This window comes from Sceloporus occidentalis, unplaced genomic scaffold (genome assembly GCF_023333645.1).
Source record: "Sceloporus occidentalis isolate IW3139 unplaced genomic scaffold, rSceOcc1.0.p SCAF_3, whole genome shotgun sequence".
In the NCBI taxonomy this organism is placed as follows: Eukaryota; Metazoa; Chordata; class Lepidosauria; order Squamata; family Phrynosomatidae; genus Sceloporus; species Sceloporus occidentalis.
The window spans coordinates 63,396,707-63,421,593 of NW_028316983.1; the positions used below are offsets into that span (position 1 = coordinate 63,396,707).

Here is a 24,887-nt window from a genome sequence, read left to right on the forward strand (position 1 = left end):
AACTCCTGCAATCAAAAATACGGTCTTCCTTCCCCACATAACTCAGTTTAAAGCTCTTCTGATCAGATTTTTCAGACTCTTAGCAAACATGTTCCTGCCCACTGCTGTGAGGTGCAGCCCATCCCTTGCCAGAAGTCCATCTACATGAAACCTGACACCATGGGCCAAGAAGCCAAATCGTTTCTTGTGGCACCATCTGCAGAGCCAGTTGTTCACCTTCACTATTTTTCTTTCACTTCTTGGGCTGTGCCCTTCAACTGGGAAAAGAGACAAAATGACAACCTGTGCATCCAGGTTCTTCAGCTTCCTACCCAGAGCCTCACAATCTCTTATGATATTCTAAAAGCTATGCCTTGCATTGTCATTGGTTCCCACATCAACCAAAAGGAAGGGGTAACTGTCAGTGAGCTTGATGAATCTTGTCAGCTACTCTGTTGCATCACAGATTTTTGCCCCAGGAAGACAGCACACCTCTTGAGACATTTTATCAAGCCTGCAAACCACTGATTCTGTTTCCCTTATCAGGGAGTCTCCTACCACCCCCCACACCACCTCCAAGGTTTGGCAGAAGTTATTCCATTTGCTGAACCTTCTGATGTCTTGGGCACATTCTCTGAGGACTGCTGCTCCTCTTGCTGTCCCTCGTCATCACTGATGATGGAGAGTGCCTTGAATCGATTCTGCAGCTCCAAGCTCAATAAAAATGATCCCTGGTCATTCTACTTCTGTGTGTCACCTTCCTCCAAATGTCTGCCTTCTCTGTATGGGAAGTGACATCTTGAGAGACATCCCTTGTGTATTTCTCAACCAGGACAGTCTACTCCGCTTTGTCCAAGAAAACATCATGCTCCCAAATATAATTAATAATAATAATAATAATAATAATAATAATAATAATTTTTATTTGTATACCTTTTCCCCCCAGATCGAAACGGTTTACAGACTATAAAACTATTAAAAACATCTTATAAAAATAGATAAAAAACAAGTAATACAATTATACAAATGCAATCATTTATATGGTAAGGCAGAGAATCGATGGCATCAAGAGCGCTCAACTTCATTCCTCGGGGGGGGGGGGGAGGCTTGGCAAAAAAGAAAGGTTTTAAGCCTCTTTTTAAATGTTTCTATGGGGGTCATGAGATGGAGCTCCTCGAGGAGACTGTTCCAAATCCATGGGGCCGCCACTGAAAAAGCCGTCTGGGATGCGGAGACATATGTGGAAGATGGAATCTCCAACAGATTCTTCCCGGATGTTCTGAGTGTGCGGGGCGGCTTGTGTGGGGAGATGCGGTCCCTCAAGTAACTTGGGCCCAAGCCATGTAGGGCTTTATAGGTAATAACGAACACCTTGTATTGCACTCAGAAGCAAATGGGCAGCCATTGAATATTTTTCAGAATAGGTGTTATGTGGTCAAACCTGGATGAAGAGTGGATTAAGGGCCTAAAGTTGACCAACCTTCTCTTCCAACAGGGCAACCAACTTGCCCTTGCTGCATTTGAAGTTACTCACATCCTTTGGCAAGAACACAACCATACTAGAGCTGTTGCAGGTGACTGTAGCAGCTCCCTCATTGTCCATATTCAGTAGTCTTGAGCAGGTACTGAAATAGAAATCCAGGCCTCCCCATCAAAACTCCCCTGCTACACACACATGCAAAACTCCCTGTTAGGCTTGATTTGTAGAAGGGCTCTCTTTGTTGAGTGTCTAGTGGCTAATACTAGCTCCTCCCTCAACCAAGTCTCTGACTTACTTCCTCTTTCCTTCTTTTTATTTTTTAAAAACAGGCATGTCAAACTGGGAGCATACTTATAAAATTTGCAGATGACACCAAATTAGGAGGAGTAGCTAACACCCCAGAGGACAGGATCAAAATTCCAAAATGACCAGAATAGACTAGAAAGCTGGGCCAAAGCTAACAAAATGAACTTCAACAGGGAGAAATGTAAGGCACTGCACTTAGGGCAGAAAAATAAAATGCACAGATATAGGATGGGGGACACCTGGCTGAATGAGACTACATGTGAAAGGCATCTAGGAGTCCAAGTAGACCACAAGTTGAACATGAGTCAACAGTGTGATGCGGTAGCTAAAAAAGCCAATGCAATTTTAGGCTGCATCAATAAAAGTATAGTGTCTAGATCAAGAGAAGTAATAGTGCCACTCTATTTTGCTTTGGTCAGGCCCCACCTGGAATATTGTGTGCAGTCCTAGGCTCCAGAATTCAAAAAGGACATTGAGAAACTAGTGTGTGTCCAAAGGAGGCTGACTAAAATGGCGAAGGGTCTGGAAACCATGTCCTATGAGGAATGACTTAGGAAGCTGGGGATGTTTAGCCTGGAGAAGAGAAGGTTAAGAGGTGATACGATAACCCTGTTTATATATTTGAAGGGATGTCATGTTGAGGAGGGAACAAGTTTGTTTTCTGCTGTTCCAGAGACTAATAATAAATAATAAATAAAATAATTTTTTAATTTGTATACTGCCCTTCCATCGATCAGGGCGGTGAACAACATAATAAAATCATATACAATAATAAACGACAGCCAAATAACAATATACACATATTAAAAACAAATGAAAAACACAATCAGCCGACCATCTTGCCGACAGGAGAGGAAGGAAGGCTATCTGGAGCTTCATTCGGGGAATGCAGCTCGAAATAGGAAGGTTTTTAAATCCCTTCTAAACTGAGCCAGGGAGGAAGCTGAGCGGAGCTCTGTGGGCAGCGTGTTCCAAAGGGCCGGGGCAGCGATGGAATATGTCCTCCTCGTCGTGGAGGTAAGTCTAGCCCCTGGAACCCTGAGTAATTGCTGCCCAGATGTTCTGAGGGTGCGGGGCGGAATGTATGGGGAGAGGCGGTCCTTCAGGTATCCTGGGCCCAAGCCATGTAGGGCTTTATAGGTAATCACCAAGACCTTGTACTGTGTCCGGAAGCGAATAGACAGCCAATGTAGATCTTTAAGCACAGGTGTAATGTGGCTGGCCCTGGAAGTACCAGTGACCAGCCTGGCTGCCATATTCTGTACCAGCTGTAGCTTCCGGATCTGGTACAAGGGTTGCCCCATGTAGAGCGCATTGCAGAAGTCCAATCTAGAGGTTACCAGAGCATGTACCACCGTTTCAAGGTCCCTCTGGGCCAGGTATGGGCGCAGCTGGCGAATAAGCCGAAGCTGATAACAGATGCTCTTGATCGTCGCATTCACCTGAGATGTAAGGTGAAGCGACGAGTCAAGAAGCACCCCCAGACTGCACACAGAGTCCTTCACAGGAAGCGTGATCCCGTTCAGGACAGGTGGAACCACCGCCATTCCTGGACCAGGGGAACCTATCACAAGTACCTCCGTTTTCTCTGGATTCAGACTGAGTCGGTTTTCCCTCATCCAGCCCATTACTGACTCCAGACAGGCCACGAGAGGAGAGATGCCATCCTCAGTCACTGCATCAGTCGGAGACATAGAGAAGACTATTTGGGTGTCATCAGCGTACTGATAACCCCACGCCCCATGTCTCCGGATGATCTCTCCCAGCGGTTTCATGTAAATGTTAAATAGCATAGGAGACAGAATGGCTCCTTGAGGGACCCCAGTTGTAAGGGCCCTCTTGTTGGAGCACACGTCTCCCAGCTGCACCATCTGGAACCTCCCGGAGAGGTAGGACCGGAACCACTGGAGCGCAGTGCCCCCGATTCCCACCTCTGCCAGGCGCTCCAGAAGGATACCATGGTCTATGGTATTGAAAGCCGCTGAGATGTCCAAGAGCACCAACAGGGACACGCTTCCCCTGTCGATGCCCAGACGGAGGTCATCGACCAAGGCGACCATGGCCGTCTCAACCCCGTAACCCGCCCAAAAGCCAGTTTGAAATGGGTCCAGATAATCCGTTTCGTCCAAGACCGATTGAAGCTGGATTGCAACCGCTCTCTCGATCACCTTCCCCAAAAATGGCAGCAGCGAGACTGGCCGATAATTATTATGTACCAGGGGGTCGAGGGAGGGCTTTTTTAATAGAGGTTTTACAATGGCCAATTTCAAATCAGTTGGAAATTGCCCTTCCCTCAAGGATGTATTAATAATCCGGCGTAGCAATGAAGTTACTGCCGGTCCCCCCTGAGCCGCTAGCCATGAGGGACAGGGATCGAGAGAACAGGTTGTTTTTCCGAACACTTCCAAGGATCTTGTCCACATCATCGGTACTTACCAACTCAAACTGATCCAGTTTAATAAAGTCCACGGAGGCTCTGGATGCCTCTACCCCAGGTTCTGCTCTAATGCCGGCGTTAAGACCTTTGCTTATCCGAGAGGTTTTATCCGCGAAGAAGTTGTTAAATTGGTCACAGCAGGCCTTAGAAGGTTCAAGGATCTGGTTCGGGGCGGGAGGGAGCTGAGTTAGCTCCCTGACCACCCTGAACAACTCTGCTGGACGCGACTCCGCGGACGCGACACGAGCACCATAGAACGAATTCTTAGCTGCTTGTATCGCCTCTCCGTAGTCCTCCAAAAGGCGGTCTAGGAGAGCCTTGTCGGCTAAGCGTAGGTGTTTCCGCCAGCGGTGCTCTAGCCGTCGCAGGACCCGCTTCCTCGCCCGGAGATCTTCCATATACCAGGGCTTACATTTGGAAGCGGGCCTGAGAGGGCGCTTGGGAGCGATACTGTGTATAGCCCTAGAAAGACCGGTATTCCAGATACCAGTCAGGGCATCAACAGAGTCGCCGTCACTTCCAACCATGTGCCCCTCTAGGGCTTCCTGGAACCTTTTGGGTTCCATCAGCCTTCGAGGGTGGACCATCCTAACAGGTCCGCCACCCCCGGGGGGGATCTGGGTAGAGACCTTGATTTTTGCCTCCACCAGGAAATGATCCGTCCATGACAGGGGGGAAATATTGGTTATTTCCGCCCACGGATTTTCCGCATCCGAACAAAAGACCAAATCAAGTGTATTACCCGTAAAATGCGTTGGACCCGAGATCAGCTGGGACAGGCCCATGGCCGTCATGGTATCCATGAATTCCCGAGCCGCACCAGATGGAACATAGTTGGCCGTGAGGGAGATGTTGAAGTCGCCCAGGACAAGTAGCCTGGGCGTCTCCAACATCAGCTCCGCGACCAGCTGTGTCAGCTCGTTAAGGGAGTCCGCTAGCGCACGGGGTGCCCGATACACCAGCAGAATCCCTAGACTGTCCCTAGCCTTTAAGGTCAAGTGAATACTTCCTCGATAAAGGAAGTCTGTCGGATGTGGTTCCTGGTGAGAGACAAGGTGTTCCTATATATCAAGGCCACACACCCCCGCCCACCTAACCTGGGCTGGTCCTTCACCAAGAACCCAGCAGGAAGGGCCTGTGCCCACACTGCATCCCCCTCAGGCCCAAGCCAGGTCTCGGTAATGCAAGCCAGGTTGCAATTAGTGTCCTCCAGCAGATCATGGAGGATGTGGGACTTGTTGTTGATCGACCTGGCATTGCACAGGAGCAGCGACAGGGTTTGTGGCACGGTTGGAGTGACCCTCAGGTCCCTTTGGTTGGGAGGGGGACAGGAAGGAGAGATAGATATGACGCATCGATCTCGCCTTCCCCTGTAACACAAGTCCCTTCTCCCACCACCATATCTCCCCTTGCCCCACACTACCTCAATAGGAGCTCTGCTCATACCAATGTTATCCCCCTCCTCCCCAGCCTAAGCATCCCCCGCATCCATCACCTCCCCCCCCCTTCCCCAGCAATTGAAAGAGCAGAGGTTAGCCACTTCAGGCATCCCCTGCTCTAAGGCTGACATCCACACAGCCTCTCTTAATCCTTGCGCCGCCAGAAATGCGCAGCTGCGCAGTTGCGGCGCTGCGGAGTCCTGCAAACAGTCCGTGGGCGGCCTCCCTGGGGCGGTGCGCAGATGTGCACCTCCGACACTTCCGACACCCCAGAGAGAGCCACCCGGCAGCAGCGTGGCCCCTGGCTCCAGGAAAAGAGATTCCACCTCAACATAAGGAGGAACTTCCTGACAGTGAGGGCTGTTTGACAGTGGAACACTCTTCATCGGAGTGTAGTGGAATCTCCTTCCTTTCAGGTCTTTAAGCAGAGGCTGGATAGCCATCCGTTGGGGGTGCTTTGATTGTGATTTCCTGGATGGGAATGGGGGTTGAACTGGATGGCCCATGTGGTCTCTTCCAACTCCATGATTCTCTCAACCTTGGGTTTCCAGTCATTGTTGCCCTTTAGCTCCTAGTGAGCTGCATGGCAAGAGATTCTCGGAATTGCAGTCTCACAGTATTGCTAGTTGCATAGATTGGGATTCACTGTCTTCACCTACTTCAGGTTTTGGAAAGATGAAGCCCTCCAGATGTTCTTGCCCTGCAAGTCCCAGCATTCCTCACCATTGCCTATGCTGACTAAAGGTGCTAGGAGTTGCAATCCACCAATATTTGGAGGGCTAACCAATTCTCACCACTGACATTACTATATCACTGTTGCTGGATGTCTTTGTAAGTGGAGTTTCTTTCTTTGAATGTGATTTTGAATGCCTTGGACTAGCTCCATATCATTGAATAAATGGCTTCTCCCTTCAGTTTAACACTATGGCCCTGCTGCTTATGCATCATAAATCTCTGACCTACCTACCCATTGACCTGTTAATTAAACTCCAAATACAGCTTAGTACCATTACAGATGGCTTGCTTGCATACTTGAGGGTTCCAGTGTTGATTCAAAGGCTGGTAACATGGGTTTGTTATTGCAAATAAAAAGCTGCATCATTCATGTGTGACCCCATACTGATCCTTGTCTTGGAGTAATGGGAGAGATGTCCAGGATGCTGTGGTCTACTGCAGAAGTGTGTGTGTGTGTGTGTGTGTGTAAAAGAGAGTTTTTATTTTGCAGGAAAGCCCCTTTGTCTATGTTTTTATTATGAAATGCAAATATGTGCACTCGATTGAATGATAGTGATGGGGGAGGAGATGCTCACATCCTTAAAAATAAAACATTGTGGTTGTTTTTTTTTTTTTTTTTTTTTTGAAAGAGAGAAATGGCTCACTTTGCACTGATTGGGCAGTAGAATCCAAAGAATCCTGAGCAAGGAAAGGGTTACTCATGTGAAGGTAAAAAGAAAAAGGAGAATGCAGACGTGAAGTCGAAGGCTTTAATGGCCGTCATCCATAGTTTATTGTGGGTTTTTCGGGCTATGTGGCCATGTTCTAGAAGAGTTTCTTCCTGACATTTCCCCAGCATCTGTGGCTGGCATCTTCAGAGAAATGCAGAGGTGATGGTGGGGCAAAATGAAGACATTGGCCTGTTACAGACTGCCAAAATAAAGCTGCTTCGGGTCTCTTTGGAGGTATGCTGTTTAAATGGTGCATGCATCCTAAGAATCCGGAAACTGCACCAAAGCTGCACTCCAGTGCTTAGGAACGGAGTGTGGCTTTGGCGCGACCTCCGGACTCTTAGGACCCATGCATCATTTAAATAGCATACCTCCAAAGAGACCCGAAGCAGCTTTATTTGGGCAGTCTGTAACAGGCCATTGCCTTCAAATAGGAATTCTGTTGCCCAAATGAAATTTTCATTCAATTCCTTATAGATGTACTCTATTTATGTACTCAGTGGAAATGACAATGTAGGAGTGGGGAACTGTGGTTCTACAGATTATTATGGTCTCACACTCTCACCAGGCTTAGCCAGCATCACCAATTGTGAGGGATTCTCGGAGTTGCCATTCAAGAGCATCTAGAGTGTTACAGTCATCCACCTCTGGGTTAGAGTCTTGGACTAAGAAAAAAGGCCAAGGTTTAAATTTTCACATGTGTTTTGTGTCCAAGGGACTTTACATGATCTCCCAAATGTCCTAAAGTCACTGGACGGATATCTGACATGTCCTGGATCTGAAGGAAGAAGTCAGATTAATTAAGATGATGTTCCCCAAACCACCATGCTCCAAATGTATTAGACTGAAGTTCCCATAATCTCCAGCCAGTGCAAAAACTTACTGTGATGGCTGGGAATAATAAGACTTGTAGTGCAACACAGGAGGAATGCTAGGCTGCAAATGGCTGAGTTAGGTCCAATGATTTCTGTACAGGTTACTACATAAGAAAGGCTTGAGTAGCTGCCAGTTGTTGCATCAATGAAGGACACACACTGGAGAATGTCACTGGTTGGATTCATAATGCTTTTTGGAGCCTGAAATACTTCCGTTAGCAATCCTTCCATTCATCCCCCTTTTGCTAAGTAATTCTGACATTTCACTGGTTTGGACTGAAAAGTTATTTGTTTTTCTAATATAAATATAACACAGGGCTTTTCATTTTCAAAGTGGGTTATGAACAGCATGCAATTAATCCTCACAACAGCCCTTGCAATGATGGTAAACAAGGGAACAATTATTTCTCTTTTAGGCAAGAAGAGTTTGGAACACACCTCTGTTTTGAACAAAACTTGGGAAATTACGTTTTGGACTACAGCTCCCACAACCTCTCAGCCAGCACAATCTGTCTTCATGATGGCTGGGAGATTCTGGGAGTTGTAGTCCAAAAGAATAACTTTTCCAAGCTCTGATGTTAAATCTGTGTAAGTCCTTTTATAATTGGACACAGTGAAGAAAAAAATGCTACAGTCTGCTTACTCTGGAAGAGATCTTGTACAGCCAACAGAATGCTTCTTAAAGTGGAATCTTAAGTATGTTTTATTGTTGCAGTCTTTATTGTTGCAGTCAATAACAAGTAAAATCCTAACCATGTTTATACTAAAGGAGGTCACACTAGGTTCAGTGGTCTCTCACCTTGGTACAGTAGTTTATGATGACAGTCTTCAGGAAATATTTGGAGGCTAGAGCTAGCATAGAGAAGAGGTCTGAGTGGTTTGGTTCCTTTGGTGATCTTTTACATCTTGAACTACCTTGCAATTTTGATGTAAATGGCAATAATAATAACAACAAAAACAACATGGTAAAAATGATACTTATGTGATGAGAATGCCATTGGAAGCATTTGTGTGTGATGAAATGTTGTGTGATAACATGTTTTCATTATTATATGATATGCATACACAATGCCCATGCCCACTTTATGGTTCGCTGGTTTGAGTGTTGGACTAGGACTCTAGAGACCAGAATCCTTGCTCAATCATAGAAATCCACTGGAGGACCTTGGGCAAGTCACATATTCCCAGCCTCAGGGGATGGCAAAAACAAACTCCCTCTCAATTGATCTTGCCAAGAAAACACTGTGGTAAGATAACCTTAGGGTTGCCATAAGTCAGAAATGATTTGGAGGCACACAACAACGATTAGGATGCTGTCAAATACCATCACTAAAATCAGATTTGAGGATTCTGCCCCCTGCAGATCTGTTATGACTCAAGCTTCAAGACATTCAAGGATATTTTAATCCAGATAAATACCTAGAAGCTCCAGGACCTGGAATTTAGCAATGACACTACTAAATCCATATGTCACCTGAGTCTAACAGCTCTCTTTAGTACATCATTTAACATGCCCTTTGCCACCACAAGATCCTTGAGTGAAGTCCTACTCTGAATATTTTTGCTGCCAGAGTCAAGGTCGGTCTTAGGGTTGCCAGGTCAGCACCATACTAGCCACTGATATTTCAAGAGCCAAACCCAAAAACCTTGGGATGCCCCAGGGTATGGGCCCTAGTTGGGGACAACCCTAGTTGTGTAGTGTGGCGTAGGCCTGTGTGATGTTATTAAGCATGGTACATTAAGCACTAACCATAGTTATTCAGAACATATCACTGCAATAACTCCCTCCCCCACTATCTAACAAATGAGAAGACGTTTAAATAAATGAGAAAGGAATGTAAATTATATTTTCCAAGACCAGCTTTGAACAAGATCCTTTCCTAGCTCTATTTTTAACAATTTTGTAAACACAACTTTCAAGAATACAGGGGATTTGCTATCCAACGAAACCATTTCCCAAACTTTGCATCAATTCTCCCCTGCCCAATAACTTTTGTTTCCTAGCTCTGTACTTTCTCAAGCTATATTTTTAACAATATATGGGAGTTGTAGACTAACTAAAGAAACTTTCCCAAGCTAAATCCATTTTCCAGACTCCGCTTTTTATGGATTGTTCCCATTAACCAGTTCTCCTCCCTGGCCATTTTTTTTAAAAATTCTTTTCCTTTTACAGTCAGGTTGTAGAATCTCCCTCAACCATGATGATGATTATGTTGCCTCTAATAATATTTTGGTGAAGGGAAGGTAGTGGTGGTGGTGGTGATGATAGCTGAACAGGGCAACTGTGACCAACAGTGTAGTCCTAGCTATCATTAATATCAAAAGGACTTGCTTCTGAGTACCTACTAAGAAGCAGGTCCTGTTGAGTTTTCTAGGATTCACAACTTTAAATTCCTGATAATCTAATACACCTTGCCATGGTTTTTAGGTTTTCTTGGAAGGGGCCAAAGCAAAGAAAAACAGGCTTGGAGAAAAAGAGAGAGAGGGAAAGAATTAGGAAATTAAGGTGAAGATGACTGCAACTAGGAGCTATGATGAAAGGGGGGAAGAGAGACAGATGGACTGAAAGGAAGCCAGGAGAAGATGTTTAGCCAGAAGTTGTGGACTAGGGTACTGGTGGTTGATAAAGAGCAAAACAAAGAAGAGATTTAAGCAAGATGTGGGGGGAGAAGAAAAAAAAGGGTAAGAAAGAGAGGGACTAAAGCAAGAGGGAAATTACAGCAGGAATTGCAGGGGCAGGACTGAAGAGAGAGAAGGGAAAGAGAAAACATTTGTTCAGGAGTTGCGAGAAGGAGGATACAAAGAAAGCAAATCTGGTAGTATATTCAGTGACTCTAAGATAGCAAATGTGAAAGCAACTCACTCTGATCTATTCACGCTTGCTAAGGTGGCTGAAGGATCCCTAGGTTGCTTTTATTTTATTTTTTCAAGTTAGCACTTTCACTCTGAGATTCTCTTTCTTGCTCCAAGACCCAGGGGAGAGGCACAAGGCCCTGATAAATGGGCTTCTTTGCTGCATGACTATGGTTTTTGTAAGTGCTTGGTGTATTTTTTACAAAAAGTTTTGCCACTGCATGTATTGATCACTACTTTCTATCCCTCCCTACCAGGAGTAAGGAACCTTATACAGTGTAAGGAGTAGGGAACCTTATACAACATACGCTGAAAGTCGTGCCAGAAGAAGCTGTGCCATGTGCCGGAAAGAATAATGGCATGCTTGCCACAAATACAAGCCCCATTGTCTTTAATGGGGTTCGAGCATACGCAGAATTTCCCTTACGTGTGGTGGTGGTGGTCTGGATCGGATCCCCCGCATAAAGGAAGGGACTACTGTATTTAGCGGCTTGGCCAGGTGACTGTCCCTACAACAACTCCCCTGTGGGTTGGATGATGTCAGCATGCAGGGTTTCCCCTAGATAGGGAAAGGCTGTGTGTAGTGAAATTGTCCCAAATTAGATGGCAGCTGCAGGAGACACTGTGACTGGGGATCTAATTTTGCTTCATACATGGCCTTCCCCTGTATAAGGAAAGTCCTCATGAAGCAAAAAAGCTAAGTACCTAGCTGAGGCACTGGCAACAGAAGCATTCGTACAACTGACTCCTTCACTGCAGGCACAGCGTCACTCAGCCAGTGCTTTCATCTACTGGGCAGTGCAAAGATTGGACAATGTACAATGTACAATTGCTAGTGAGAAAATCCCAGTGTCATCTTTGAATCTGTCTGTACCAGAGAATAGGGCTTTGGAGAAGAGCTTTCCCTAGAACCTCATTCTTAGATGTGAGAACACATAAAAATTGAATTTTTTTCTCTCTGCTGGCTCAGTTTAGAGTTTTGTGCATTTTTCTTGATTTTTCTTTTAGCATTTAATATTTTTTGCACTGATTTCATGAAAGGATTTTGCACAAAAATGTTTTTTGCAAACAGCATTACTTTCTGTGCAAAATATATTTTTCCAGAAAAGATGGCTTTTTTTGCATAAAAACAGTGCTTTTGCACAAAACTGAAAGTGTTTTGTCTTGCTGCTGAGGGGAAAAAAGTACTGGCCTTTTTGCTTTTTGGCAGGAGTTGACATTTTCTAAAAAAATATTTACTGGGTGTATCGAGGGATTGAGAGATCCTTTCATGCCATTTACAAGAAAATTTACAAATATTCTTTACACATTTACTCTGTTAGTGAGGTTAGAACTAGGTAGTGGAAGTCCCCTCCCCACTATACTTTCTATACTCCCCTTTTCATTGAGCTGGGGGATGTGTCATGTTAGAAGGGTGTTTGTACATTTTAACCAAACAGTTTCCAGAAGTTCCCTGGAGGAGGAAGGCCAGAGGGTTTTGGCCTAAAAAGTCCATTCAACTGTTAACAACAGCCAACCCCTCAAGGGAGCTTACTTACAGACAGGCATAAACAGTGAGCAATGATCCTGTTTCTTTTCTTGTACTTTCTTGGGCTTTTATTAGAATTTGTTGTGCAATTTTCGTACAAAGGGAGGAGGTGATTTTCTGGAAGGTCATTCTGTTGGAAGGCGGAAAGCAGAGACAGCAGGGCCATGAAAGGAAATCTGCTGAACAATGGTACTTAAATGGGTCTTTTAATTTTTTACAGAAGTGCAAAATTGCTATTACCATATTCCACCTGGTAGGGGGAAAAAATATAAGCAACATTGTTTCCGAAATAAAATACAAGAGCAAGAAAAGGTACTTTTTTGAGTTACAACTGCCAGAATCACCAAGCTTTATAATCACTGGTGGCTTTTGGGCTTAGGGCTTCTGAGGATCTGTAGCTCCCAAAAGTAACTTTTCAAGTTTCTGGGTAACCCAAGATTTTAGATAAAGGGCAGTAGGTATATATGAAGCGAATTAGGGCTAGGTTTAGCCCAAAATATTTTTATTGGTTGATGATACAGTGTTACCCCATTTCTATCCATTTCATGAACCCAAGATTTCTGAAAGTTGAACTGATCTTAGATCTTAGTTCAACACTGGTTTCAGTGTTGCATCATCCATTGCATCTGGTCCTCAAATGCCTTACCACCTCTCACTTCCTTGCTACCTGCTTACAGCCACAATGCAGGTTCAACAGCATGTGCCATACTGTAGCCTGCACTGCCTGTTCCTCTACCCATGATCCTTTCAAATTACAAATTTATAGCACAAGGATCCCACTATAACTGCTGCAGCTGCATCCTATGGAATCCCAGGACTTGTAGATTAGCAAGGCATTAGAACTGTCTGGCTGAGAATTTTAAATATCTCACAAAACTGTAAATCCCAGGATCCCACAGAAAGCAGCCAGAGCAGTGAAAGTGGAATCATAGTGCTATAGCCATATAGTATGAATGGGACCCTGTCACTCAGCCAGGGATCTTTCCCATCATCTCTGTCTGTGAGTTAGTGGGAGCAGGCTAGTTAGCCAATCCAGGCAAGCAAGCATCACTGGCCAATGGAAAGATTGCTGAGGAGGATGGTAATAGTTAGGTGTGTGTATGTGTGACAGGAGTGACATCTATGGCGCTGGGCAGCTGCTGCACCACAACAGCTGCTATTAAGGCAGCCTCCTTATTCTGCCAGATCTTAGTAGGACCAATGAAAAGGTTACAGATCCAGGGGTGGAATGCCAAAACTGGCAGAAAAGGAATGAAAACAAGAATGATTGCATGGAATGTGGGCCATGTTTTGTAGCCCCTTCCTCTCCTGATCAAATTAGCTGCTCTGTCACTAAACTTTGGCAGTGAGACAACACAGGGTGTGTGTGTTGGAACCTTTACCTTCAAAATAAACTGAATTATCTTGGAAGTGTAATTCAGCTTGAAAGCAAGTTGCTTGCTCCCGACACATCACATGTTTATGGTAAATTGTAGATTTTTGTAAATTTTTGAGTTTAACCATCTTATGTTGTGAAATTCTAAATTTTACTCCTAATGCTAGCTAAAATGAACCCATATTGGTTCAAAAGAGCTAGCAGGATTTAATCAATAATTTACTTTAAATTCACCTTTTCCTTTAGTAAGAAGGTCTGTAGATCAGGCCAAAGCATGTACTATGCATGCAGAAGGTCCTAGATTGGAAAAAGATGCCTGGAAGGAGGACTACCTGAAACCTTGGAAAGCTGCTGCAAGCCAATGTAAACAGGGCAGTTAAAAAGCAGATTTCCTAACTGTAGAAATGTTCCACAAAACAGCCTATATTTTAAAAGTATGAGGGATTGAGAACAGAAAATGTGATTTCTCTTTACTTATACCCCATATCAGTGCCAGTGTCTCCATAGGAGTCAGTAGTTCGTACCTTACTCTACAGTGATGAGTTATTTACAAGTCTCTGTTCCTGCTACCTCATCAAGGCTTGCACTGTCAGAACTGGTGCCTCTCAAATACTGTGTACTCCTGCTGTACTATCACAATAATCCCTAAATGCTTTTAAAACTCCGGCAATGGTTTCTGCATGCTCCTGCTGTTATAATGGCCATTCCAATGACCAGTCTTCAGTGCATAACATATACTAAATTCCCACTCCAATTTTTCAGTTGCACATTTATCAGTTTTTTAGCTCTTCCCTTTTCCTCAACTGTACATTCTGTTTCCAAGGCCATGCTACTCCCTAAAAACCACCAACACCAGCACCACCACCACAACAAACTCCCACCAGGAGGGTGATCAGCATTACTTTCAGAAGCATCCTAGAGCAGTAATTGTGACTGTAGTCTGCATTTTTAGTATTGCTTCTTAAATGTTAGTTTGTGAAGCTAGTGTTTCAATTATTAATGGGAGAGGGCCATGAGCAACAATCAGTGTTATTTATCTTAAGCCAGTAGACTTATTATGAGGGACTCCAAAAGGAGTGGCTAAGCTAGGCAGCACTTTTGCAACTTCTTCTAACATTGGGTGCTATTCAGCATATTACATGAAGATTTAAACTTTCCCCCAGATATCCTGATATTTGAACTGCAAATGGACACAAGAGGAAAAGTGCCTCTCCTAAATTATTCTCTCCGCTACTAGTTAGTTACTTAGGGGAAAGGATTTTTCCAATGGAATTCTATGGAGAAAATGCAGAAATGTTGCAAGGCTCAGTTTAAGGCTTCAGCTGCAGCCCTGTTATTTCTCTTTATCTTTATCCCGACCACCATCTTGAGGGGAGAGAAGCAGGCAAGAAACCACAGGCCTCTGCCTGCCAAGAAGAAGAGCCCTCCCCTCGACCACCATCTTGAGGGGAGAGAAGCAGAGTCATGATGTGTTATGTATTGTTAATCTGATATTGGAAACCGCTTTGATCGTCCACGAAAAAACGGTATACAAATAAAGCTTATTATTATTATTATCACGAAGCCTTTGAAAGGAGTTGAGGCAACACTTCTATTAAAGTCAGTTGATGAAAAAGTGCCTTTGTGTGTGGGTAATAATAATAATAATAATAATAATAACAACAACAACAATATTTATTTGTATCCCGCCTCTCCGTATATTGGATCGAGGCGGGTAATAACAAACATAAGAACAGTAAAAACTTAGCAAAACACATCAAATCCAATTCCCTACCTCCCTCCCACCTTAAAATAGCATTAAAACAACAATTCCCAATAAAATGCTCCCAATAAAATAGTCAATGAAATCAATCACGATCACAGTCTGGTGGGAACAGCTGTGCAACTGGAGAATGAACATTCCGAGGAGGTCAGTTTGGGAAGGCCTGCTGGAAGAGATCTGTTTTTATTGCCTTCTTAAAGGCCTCCAAAGATGTTATATGGCAGATCATTTCTGGCAGGTCATTTCAGATTTTTAGAGCCCATGTACATGCCCATGTGCACATGCATATGTACATATATATAAGACATAGCATTGTGTAATGCTTTGAATGTTGGACTAGGACTCAGGGAGGCTAGGATCTGAATCCTTACTTGCCCATGGAAATTACAGGGTGATTTTGGGCAATTTACACTTTCTCAGCCTCAAAGGAAGGCAACAGCAAACCTCCTCTGAATAAATCTTGCCAAGCAAGCCTTATGACTGGTGCCATAAGTTGACTTGAAGACATTGAAGGAAAGGGCTTTTAAGAGGGAGCTATATTATTTTAACCTGTACTGTTAAGAAACTTTTTTATCCTTAAGTGTATGTTTTAAATTGTTTTGATATTGTTAATAGTTTAATTTTATTTTAATGTTGAACTTTCACATTTGTGGCATTGACTTTTGTGGATATGATTGTTCACTGATAATTTGCTGACACCTCTGTTGCTGCTCTTTGTCATTTTTAATAGGGACTGGAAGCCTTGCAAGACTGTAAGACTGTGAATGAGGCTTCTAGGTCCCTATTAAAAATGGCACAGGGCAGCAGTGGGGGTGGCAACAAGGCCTGCCAGCCACTCATGTCTGCCTTGCAAAGGCATCCATGGTGGGCTGAATCTGAAGATTACACTTTTTGTGTGTGTTAAATATGATTTTGGAGGGAGGACTGGAGTTACATTGGGCTCTTATTATCTGCTGGGGTTTGGTTCCAGGACCCCCCATGGACAACAAAGTCCGTGGATGCTCAAATCCCATTAAAAACAATGGCATAGTAAAATGATGTCCCTTATATAAAATGGAAAAAATCAAACTTTGCTATTTGGAATTTATACTTTTTTGGAATATTTTCAAACTGTGGATGCTCGAATCAGTGCCAGATGGAGTGAGCAGCTTTTCTAACATCAACAAAGTAGACAAATATTCCCCCCCTTTCCTTGTTATTCTTTTCAAAAATAATATGGTTAATAAGCACCTATAAAAGTAACATGAGTCTATTCATCCTTTCCGCCACAAGGAAAAAGTCTGGTTTACTTTCACAGACCTGGGTATGCTAAAGGGTTCAGCAAGCTCTTACTAGAGCAAACTTGCTTCAAGTCCATAAATGACATAACAGTTTAGAAGTCTTCAAACATGGTTTCTCTCTCCCTCCACCTATGTGTTGCTTTTGTAAAAATATTGTTTCTCTTAGAGTGTAACAAAAAACACTCAAGTGAATCCTGAAGCCTTTTTGTGTGTGCAGTAACTTACACTTCTTTGTCAAGCTGCTTGATAAAAGATCTGAATAACAAATGCCCTTGTTTAAATGCATTCATTGGATTTTCTCCCCCCCCCCCTTTCTTCCCTTCCCCCTCTCTCCCTTTTAAGGATTGTGGACAAAAGAATAAAGAAGATTTTTCTTTCTCTGTCTTCTCCTTCATGCAAAGTTATGCAAAGCCTGGAGCCCTCTTTTAATTGTGTGGCTGGAGTCCTTCAGAAGGCTGGAAAATAAACCTTGTAAAAGCCTCCAGCCTCAACAGTCCTCTCCCTTCTTCACCACCTGCTTTGAATGGATGTTGGCAAAGGCTGGGAATCTTGACAGAAAAGTGACAGTAAAGTGGGGGAAAGAACCATGGTTTGTCCCCTTCAGAAGGCCACACGCCAATTCTGCCCTTCAGTCTCAGCACATTGAAGTGCTTTTCCCAACTTGTCTAGGATTTCAATGTGGAGCCAGCTTCCAAGCTATCAAAACTAAGGAGTCTGGTTGATGCCAACCAATTTGACTTCCATGGGTCTTTAGGCTGAAGGGGTTTGAGTGTGCAGGGCTCTTTGGCAATGACTTGGAAGAACGGGGGATCCTTGTGCATGGAGCCACTCTCCTTCTGCCTGCTCTTGAGTGTCTGCTGTGGCTGGTGGTATCAGCCAGTCAGCTCTGCCAAACCTAAAGGCCAAGGCCACCCCCACATGAACTCCATTCGCCTTGATGGGGACATCACCTTAGGAGGCCTCTTTCCTGTCCACGGAAGGGGCTCAGAGGGAAAAGCCTGTGGGGAGCTGAAGAAAGAGAAGGGGATCCACCGCCTAGAGGCCATGCTTTTTGCTTTGGACCGAATCAACAATGACCCAGACTTACTCCCAAACATCACCTTGGGGGCCCGCATCTTGGACACCTGTTCTCGAGATACCCATGCCTTGGAGCAGTCACTCACCTTTGTCCAGGCCCTGATCGAGAAGGACAGCACCGAGGTGCGCTGCGTTAATGGCGGGCCACCTATCATCACCAAGCCGGAACGTGTGGTTGGGGTGATAGGAGCATCTGGCAGCTCTGTCTCCATTATGGTGGCCAACATCTTGCGCCTCTTCAAGGTAAGGTTGTGGGCTCGCTGTATTTGCGCAGGATAATTTGCATTTCAATTCCTTCCTTCTTGCCACTGCAGCTGCTAAAATAACTGCCAGTGACTGTTAAGTGGAGATACTCCCGCCTCACTAAAGTGTGTTTTAACCATAATTATAGAGATGTAGTTCTTGCTCCCTGGTGGGAAAGAGGAGGAGAACGAAAGATCTTTCTGGGTCTCTGCGGGTGTTTAAAAATTCCCTGTCTCTCTTAGGGAGTTTGACCCTACCCTTCCTTTTCCAAAAACAGTACTTAGAATAGGACATGTTCTCCCCTCCCTTTGTATCTTCCACTTGTGTGAAGGAAAACTGGCAAGCTATTTCTGATGTGGGAAGGGTGTTACACAGTGTGTTGAGGGGTTTGGGGGGAATTATACGGTTCGTTTTACAGCTGAGAGGAATGTTCATGCTGTGTATTATCCCAGATGATGCTGTGGGAGGTTGAGGGGGTGGGGAAAATGAGAAACTTGCTCCACTAAAGCATTTAGAAACCAGCATGAGCAGGGAATGGCCCTTTTTCTTGTGTACATAGCAATTTCCAACTTTGGGGGCTGTAGTTAGCTCCAAAGGCATAGGCAGGATGATCTCCCCCAGCCTAAATTACCCTTCAGACCTACAGTATCATAAAGATTCTCATACCCTTTCTTCCAAAATTCAAAGCTGCCTGAGTGACAACAGGGAGTTTCTGATGATCAAGTGACAGTAAGAGCACATTCCTTATAATCCTGTTCAAAAATACTCCAGTGCAGATACTCCAGGGCAGTTCTCCAGTGGATGCATTTGGGCTTCCAGATGTTGTTAGACTACGACTTCCATCACCTCCAGACTGCATGCTCAGTGGTGAGGATGTTGGGAGTTGCAGACGCCTAACAATTGGAGGGCCACATATTTCTTATCCTTATTCTAGAAGGAGGGAGGAAAATGTTCCTTGAATGTCAGGTAAATGGGATTGGTCATTATTGAGACTACATATTGAAAAAGGTATTTTCAAAGAATATAACTCCCCCCACAATCCTCAATCTAGGCTGGCTGAAAGCACTGGGAATTGCACCTCCAAAGGATAACTTATCTAAGCTCTGCAGCAGACTCACTGCTGGGGAGAAGAAAGCACACCTGAAATTACCATTGAATTTTTAATTCCATTGTTAAAAAAAAAATGCACCATGGTTTCAGTACTATAGCACTAATGTCTCTTTGTAAAGTGAGAGGAAGGCTTGACTAACATTAGGTTAAAGACCAGAGGATACTACACCACTCAGATGCCAGGGTTATGCTTGATTATTCATTCCAATGTAGATGTGATTTCAATGCTTGACCTCTCAGCTGCTTACTTACAAGAAGCCCCATGTTTCCTTTTGCTCTGGTCTGATAATTAGCTGATCAAAGGTGTAATATTAACAAGACCCAAGCTTGCAGCTGCTTCCTCCCAGACGTGTGGCTCTTCAGTACTGGAGTTGCCATGCTATCTGTCTAATTTCTTGTGGCATCTCCATTACACAAGCAGCTGCTCTTAAACCCTTTTTCAGGTTCGACTAACATTTCAGATAACGGAACAGCCTCAGGGAGAGGTTAGGTATTACCTCTCCTGTTACTTTTCCCATTTTTCTAATGGGCTGGCATGACAACCTGAAATTAATGTAAGCCTGTTGTCAGACTATATACAATGGGAATTACATCATTGAGCCTTGTGAACAGGATTCTGTTCTCTCTCTCTTTTAAAGGCAATCACAGTGAATCTAATCCTGACTGGGATTGCTCAGGAGGAAGGTGTTGGTGTTGGGTTAGAGTCCTTTTCTATTGCAGTTTTCCAGAGGAAATCTGTCCCTCTTCAGGATTTTATAAGTGCTCGTGTTACCATGAGGCACATACTGCCACAAGGGGAGATTTCCTGTGGGAAATATGATAGAGTGAGATAAAGTTTACCTTGCATGAGAATGCTGGTCCTGATCCAGATCAGGGAAACTTGCAGCTTCTGTTACTTAGAAAAAGAGATGCAAATTCATGAATTCCTCCTCTACAGAGAGCATGTGGCCCTACAGATCCTTTACTGTTAGCTGTATTGGCTAGGGCTAATGGGACTTGTAGTCCAACAACAACTGGAATGCCACACAATGTCCAACTCTGCCATAACTCCCCATAATTATTGGGTGGTGGTGGTAGCAGAAGTTTCACAAACCTGTCAGTGCCTGTGTTTTCATTTATCTATCTGCCAGCCTGCCTATCTGTCTAACTCAATAAGAGGTCATTTGTTATAGGGCTTTTTGTTTTTTAAAAAAGTAAAACCATAGCATATAAAAATACACTATAAAAAAAAACCAAACAGAATAAAACAAGAGGATAAGCGTCTTCACTCTGGGTTGGGCAGGTTCTGCATATCATTTCTCCATCCCAGGACCAAAAACCAAAAAGTGGTTGGCTGTTTACTTCCATTTCTATGGGGTGGGGGCTTGGATAATGAGCCACCCTTTGCTCACTTTTGCTGTAATCCATATGGACCATACACAATTTGATAAAACATAAATATGTGCCCCGAGATCTCATATACTATAATAGCTTGTTTGGCAAAAGGCCCCAGGCTGAGTCTCAGGTGCATCAGCAAATATCCCAGATACTTTCCCTGCAGCTGCAAATGTCAAAAGCTGCCACTTTTCATCCCAGAAAGAGGGAACTATTTGTGAAGCATCAAATGATTGCTCAGAATGCAGTGATTTTATGGATATTTCAGGAAACTGGCATTTTTTTTTTTTTTGGCCTTCTGCCAGGCTCCAACAAGAGGAATCTTGACCACCTTCTATGTTGTAGATTATAATTCATTTCCTGAATGCCTCTTTCAGAGGTATCATTTTAATTAATGTTGCTATTCATGGATTCTGAAAACAACAGACAAAGACATATGACAGCATTTGAATTTCTATTAACTGCCCTAATTCTAATATGGCAATGAGACCCAGGAGGCCAGCAGTTGTCATTACTAGCAGAGCAAATCCTGTGCAACTTTACTTGAATGTCAGTGTCATTAAGTTCAATGTGACTTACTTCTATATTAGTCTGCATAAGATTCACAAGGAGCCAGTATGGTGTAGTGGTTTGAGCATTGGACTATGACTCTGGAGACAAGTCCATGTAAACCCACTGGGTGACACTTGGCAAGTCACACTCTCTCAGATGGCAATTGCAAACCTCCTCTGAAGAAACTTGCCAAGAAAACACCATTATAGGTTTGCCTTAGGGGTGCCATGAGTCTGAAAGGACTTGAAGGCACACAACAAACAAACAAACAAGCAAACAATGCTCATCAAGAAAAGTGGGGAAAACAATAAATAATCCTGTGGTGACTTTTAGACCTATATTGATTATTGTGAGATGAGCTTTTGTGAGAAAGGGCATACCTCAGTGGTTAAAAACTTGTGACCCAAGGGCTTCATGTGGTCCTTGGTCTAATTTGGTGGAGCAGAAGAAAGATGGGAAGGGAACATTTGACTGCAGGGGAAGTCAAAATGGATAGGGTGATGAAAAGAGGATGGGGGCAAAGCAAGCTCTTTTCAAACTGTAGGGAAGAACATGAGAAAGAGGATAGTTCTCCTAGACCTCTGATAGTTGTGTAGAAGAGGGATATTCAGTAGGTGTAGCTTGTTGTGTAAGCTACAAAACCCTTGCTGAAATTTGCTCTTTCACATATTGAGTAAAGGAATAAACCCAACCACTTTCGTGTAGCATCCAAGCAAGCAACCTTGGCCTGTAGGGCAGGGAGGAATTATGGTCAGGAGAGGAAGCAAAATAGAAGCAAGGGTTGGAAAGATAAAAAAAGAATAAAGAGACAGAAGGGGATGGCAGAGAAATAGACAGAACAGCTAGCTTGGTCTAACTGTGGCCCTGCTGTTGGCCATCAACAGCCTACATTTTGACTGTAAGCCTGAGGGCAGGGAACCGTCTTGTTAAAAAGATTGTATGTACAGCGCTATATAAATAAAGCTTAATAATAATAATAATACAGTTTGCAACAGTCCTGGAAGATATGCAGTCCTCAAGGAAAGACGGTTCCCCAACCTGACCTATGCTGTTGTTTGCATTAAATCCTTGGATGAAATGTGTGTGGGGCTGCCCATCCTGTTGCCATCCTGCATTCCATTCCTGTAGTGCACCTTTTCATACTGGAGATTATCAGATGGCGAAAAAAGGATGGGAGAGAAGTGGGATTTCCCCATCCTTATTGTATGATTGCAGGAAGATTATTAGACGACATCCCATGGTGTTGTTCTCATCCTGTCCGTCTCCCATCAGTGAAGTGAAATGGTCCAGTAATTTTTTATTGACTGCAGTTTACCGCCAATAAAAAGTTACAGGACGATTCAACTTCACTGACTGGAGAAGGATGGGATGACAGCAATGCTGTGGGATGTCGTCTAATAATCTTCCTGCAATCATGCAATAAGGATGGGAGCACCCCACTTCTCTTACGTCCTTTTTTACCATCTGATAATCTCCTGAGGGGCAAAACCCATCAATGGGCTCTTAATCTAGCTGCTATTCCATCACTACCTTCGTGCGACAGACCCCTCCAATGACAGTTATGCTTCCCAGGCAGTCACATGGTATGAGTTGGTATGGTGTGAGTGGGCTCCTCTCCCCCGTCCTCCTTGCAACCATCATGCCACCAACAGCTTCCTGAAGCTGGATGGCATCATGTGCACACAGCAGATGGCTGTGGGAAGGGGTGGGCACCCAGGATGGCTTGTCCTCTGCTTCCTCATGAAATGCTGCACTGCTTTGTGAATGTGCAGCACACAACAGCCCCACATTTTGAGAGGAGGTGAGGAGTGGTGATCATAGCTACCAACAACTTCCCAAAGCCTTGAAGCCCTGAGCTTCAGGCAAAGGGAGATGCAGCACATTTACATAGGTGATGTTCGGCAGTGTGAAAACAGATCATGCTACCATGGATCACAAAAGCACTATCCTGGGAAAAGCTGTGATAAAAAGTGGTGTCAAACTGTTATGCGTTCATTCTTAAACTAGTGTGATTGTGGCAAGACAGCAGACTGGTGTGATAAAGCCTGTAGCGTGAATGGGTCTGAGGTCTAGGAAGCATCTGGCTTTGTGCAGCACATTGCAGACTTTTTGCTCTTGCAGAGGGCCTTCCTAAGTGCTCTGTGGCAAAGGCAACAGAACAACACACTTTGTTCAAACAGTGATTGTATGATTAAAAAAGTACTGGGAAACTAGAAAATAACCTGAATGTGAATGCAATCCAATTAAATTAACTGCTTCTCATTTTTAACTTTGTACTTTTGGAAGAAAACGAAAGCATTTATGTTTTAGATTCAACACAAGGGATAGGAAGTGCATTCTATGGAAGTGAAAAATGGTAACTATAATCATTCCATATGCTACTTTCTTTTCATGTGATCACCTAGGGCCAGCTCGGTAGTTGTAAAGGATCATGGAAAAGGGCAGTCTCCACTCACTCTGTTCTGTTCAGTCAAGAACTGAACTAATTTGAGTGCTGTATTATAGTTTTTTTTCATAGTAGGAAGAGGTTTGGTTCATGCAATATTATGAGCAAAATAGAGTTTAGATCATATAGTACCAGTCCCTAAAACACTGACAAAGAAATTGCTGGTTCTCTACATCTGCAAGCCTGAAAAACAATGCTTTAGATTTTATTTTTACCTCAGTAAAATTTTTCTAGGAACACCATTTCAGATTTCAAACAGAACAGGCCTCTTTCAACTCTATGACTCTATCAGGAAAGAGATTTTACTTGAGGAGGTAACCTCTGAAGATAATTCCCATTTACCTTATAGTCCGGTTCCGGATACAAATTCCTCATTCGGTTCCTGCCCCAGCGAGGTTCCCACTATGTTTGTGCCGATTTCAGGAATCAGTTCAGGTAATGGGGGGCAGTTGCAATGGCCCAGCCCGTCACTGACATCTTCTGGCTTGGCCCAGCCCTTACCGGCTTCTTCGGCCACTGACCGGCTTCTCTGCAGCCTCCTTCTGTTTCCTGCGGTCAGGGAAGGTGAGGAAGAGGTCGCAGAGAAGCTGGGGAAGCCTTGCAATCTCCTTCCCAGCTTCCCCAGCTTCCCTGCAACCTCTTTCCCAGCTTCTCTGGCCACGGGAAACAGAAGGAGGCCACAGGAAAGCCGGTCAGCGGTTGAAGAAGCCGGTAAGGAGGCTGGGCTGGGACGTTTGGGCCAGAAGAGGAGCAGAGGCTGGGCAGGGGCAGAGAGGCCGGGGAAAAGCTGCTGCCAGTGGTAACCAGGGCAGATTTGAATCTGATTTGAATCTGCCTGGTTCTCACCTGGACTGAATTGATTCAGCCCCCTAAAATACTCCATTTCCCCAGCATCCTTTTGATGAAGGTTAAATGGGTCAAAACCATGCTCCCCCTTACCGAATCGCATCAGCGATTCAGACTTAATGGGAACCATGGTGGTTTAAACTGGATCTTATGAAATCACAATCCGATTTAAACCATAGTGGGAACAGTGTTACTGATGGGGCCAACAATCACTCAACACTTTTAAAGCAAATAAATGCATGTGTTTTGACATCCAAACATAATACAGATCCAGGCCTATTTGAAAGAGCAAGTGTGATGTAATGGTTGGAGAATTGGACTATGAGTCTGGAGATGAGGTTTTGATTCCGCCACTCAGCCATGGAAATCCTCTGTGTGACTATGGGCGAGTTACACACTGTCAGCCCCAGAAAAACCTGTGATAAGTTTGACGTTGGGCCACCATAAGTCAGAAATGACTTGAAGGTGCACAACAACAGT

General features: G+C 44.1%; 1 protein-coding gene across 3 annotated transcripts in view; it reads left to right on the top strand.

Moving 5' to 3' along the window:
• GRM4 (glutamate metabotropic receptor 4) overlaps positions 1-24,887 on the top strand; it is a 453,403-nt gene that overhangs the window by 68,979 nt on the left and 359,537 nt on the right. For all 3 annotated transcript variants that reach the window (XM_089514714.1, XM_089514715.1, XM_089514716.1), the window contains one exon: positions 17,102-18,079. In XM_089514714.1, the coding sequence (XP_089370840.1) occupies positions 17,549-18,079 (531 nt within the window). In that variant the 5' untranslated portion in view covers positions 17,102-17,548. The remainder of the gene's footprint in view (positions 1-17,101; positions 18,080-24,887) is intronic.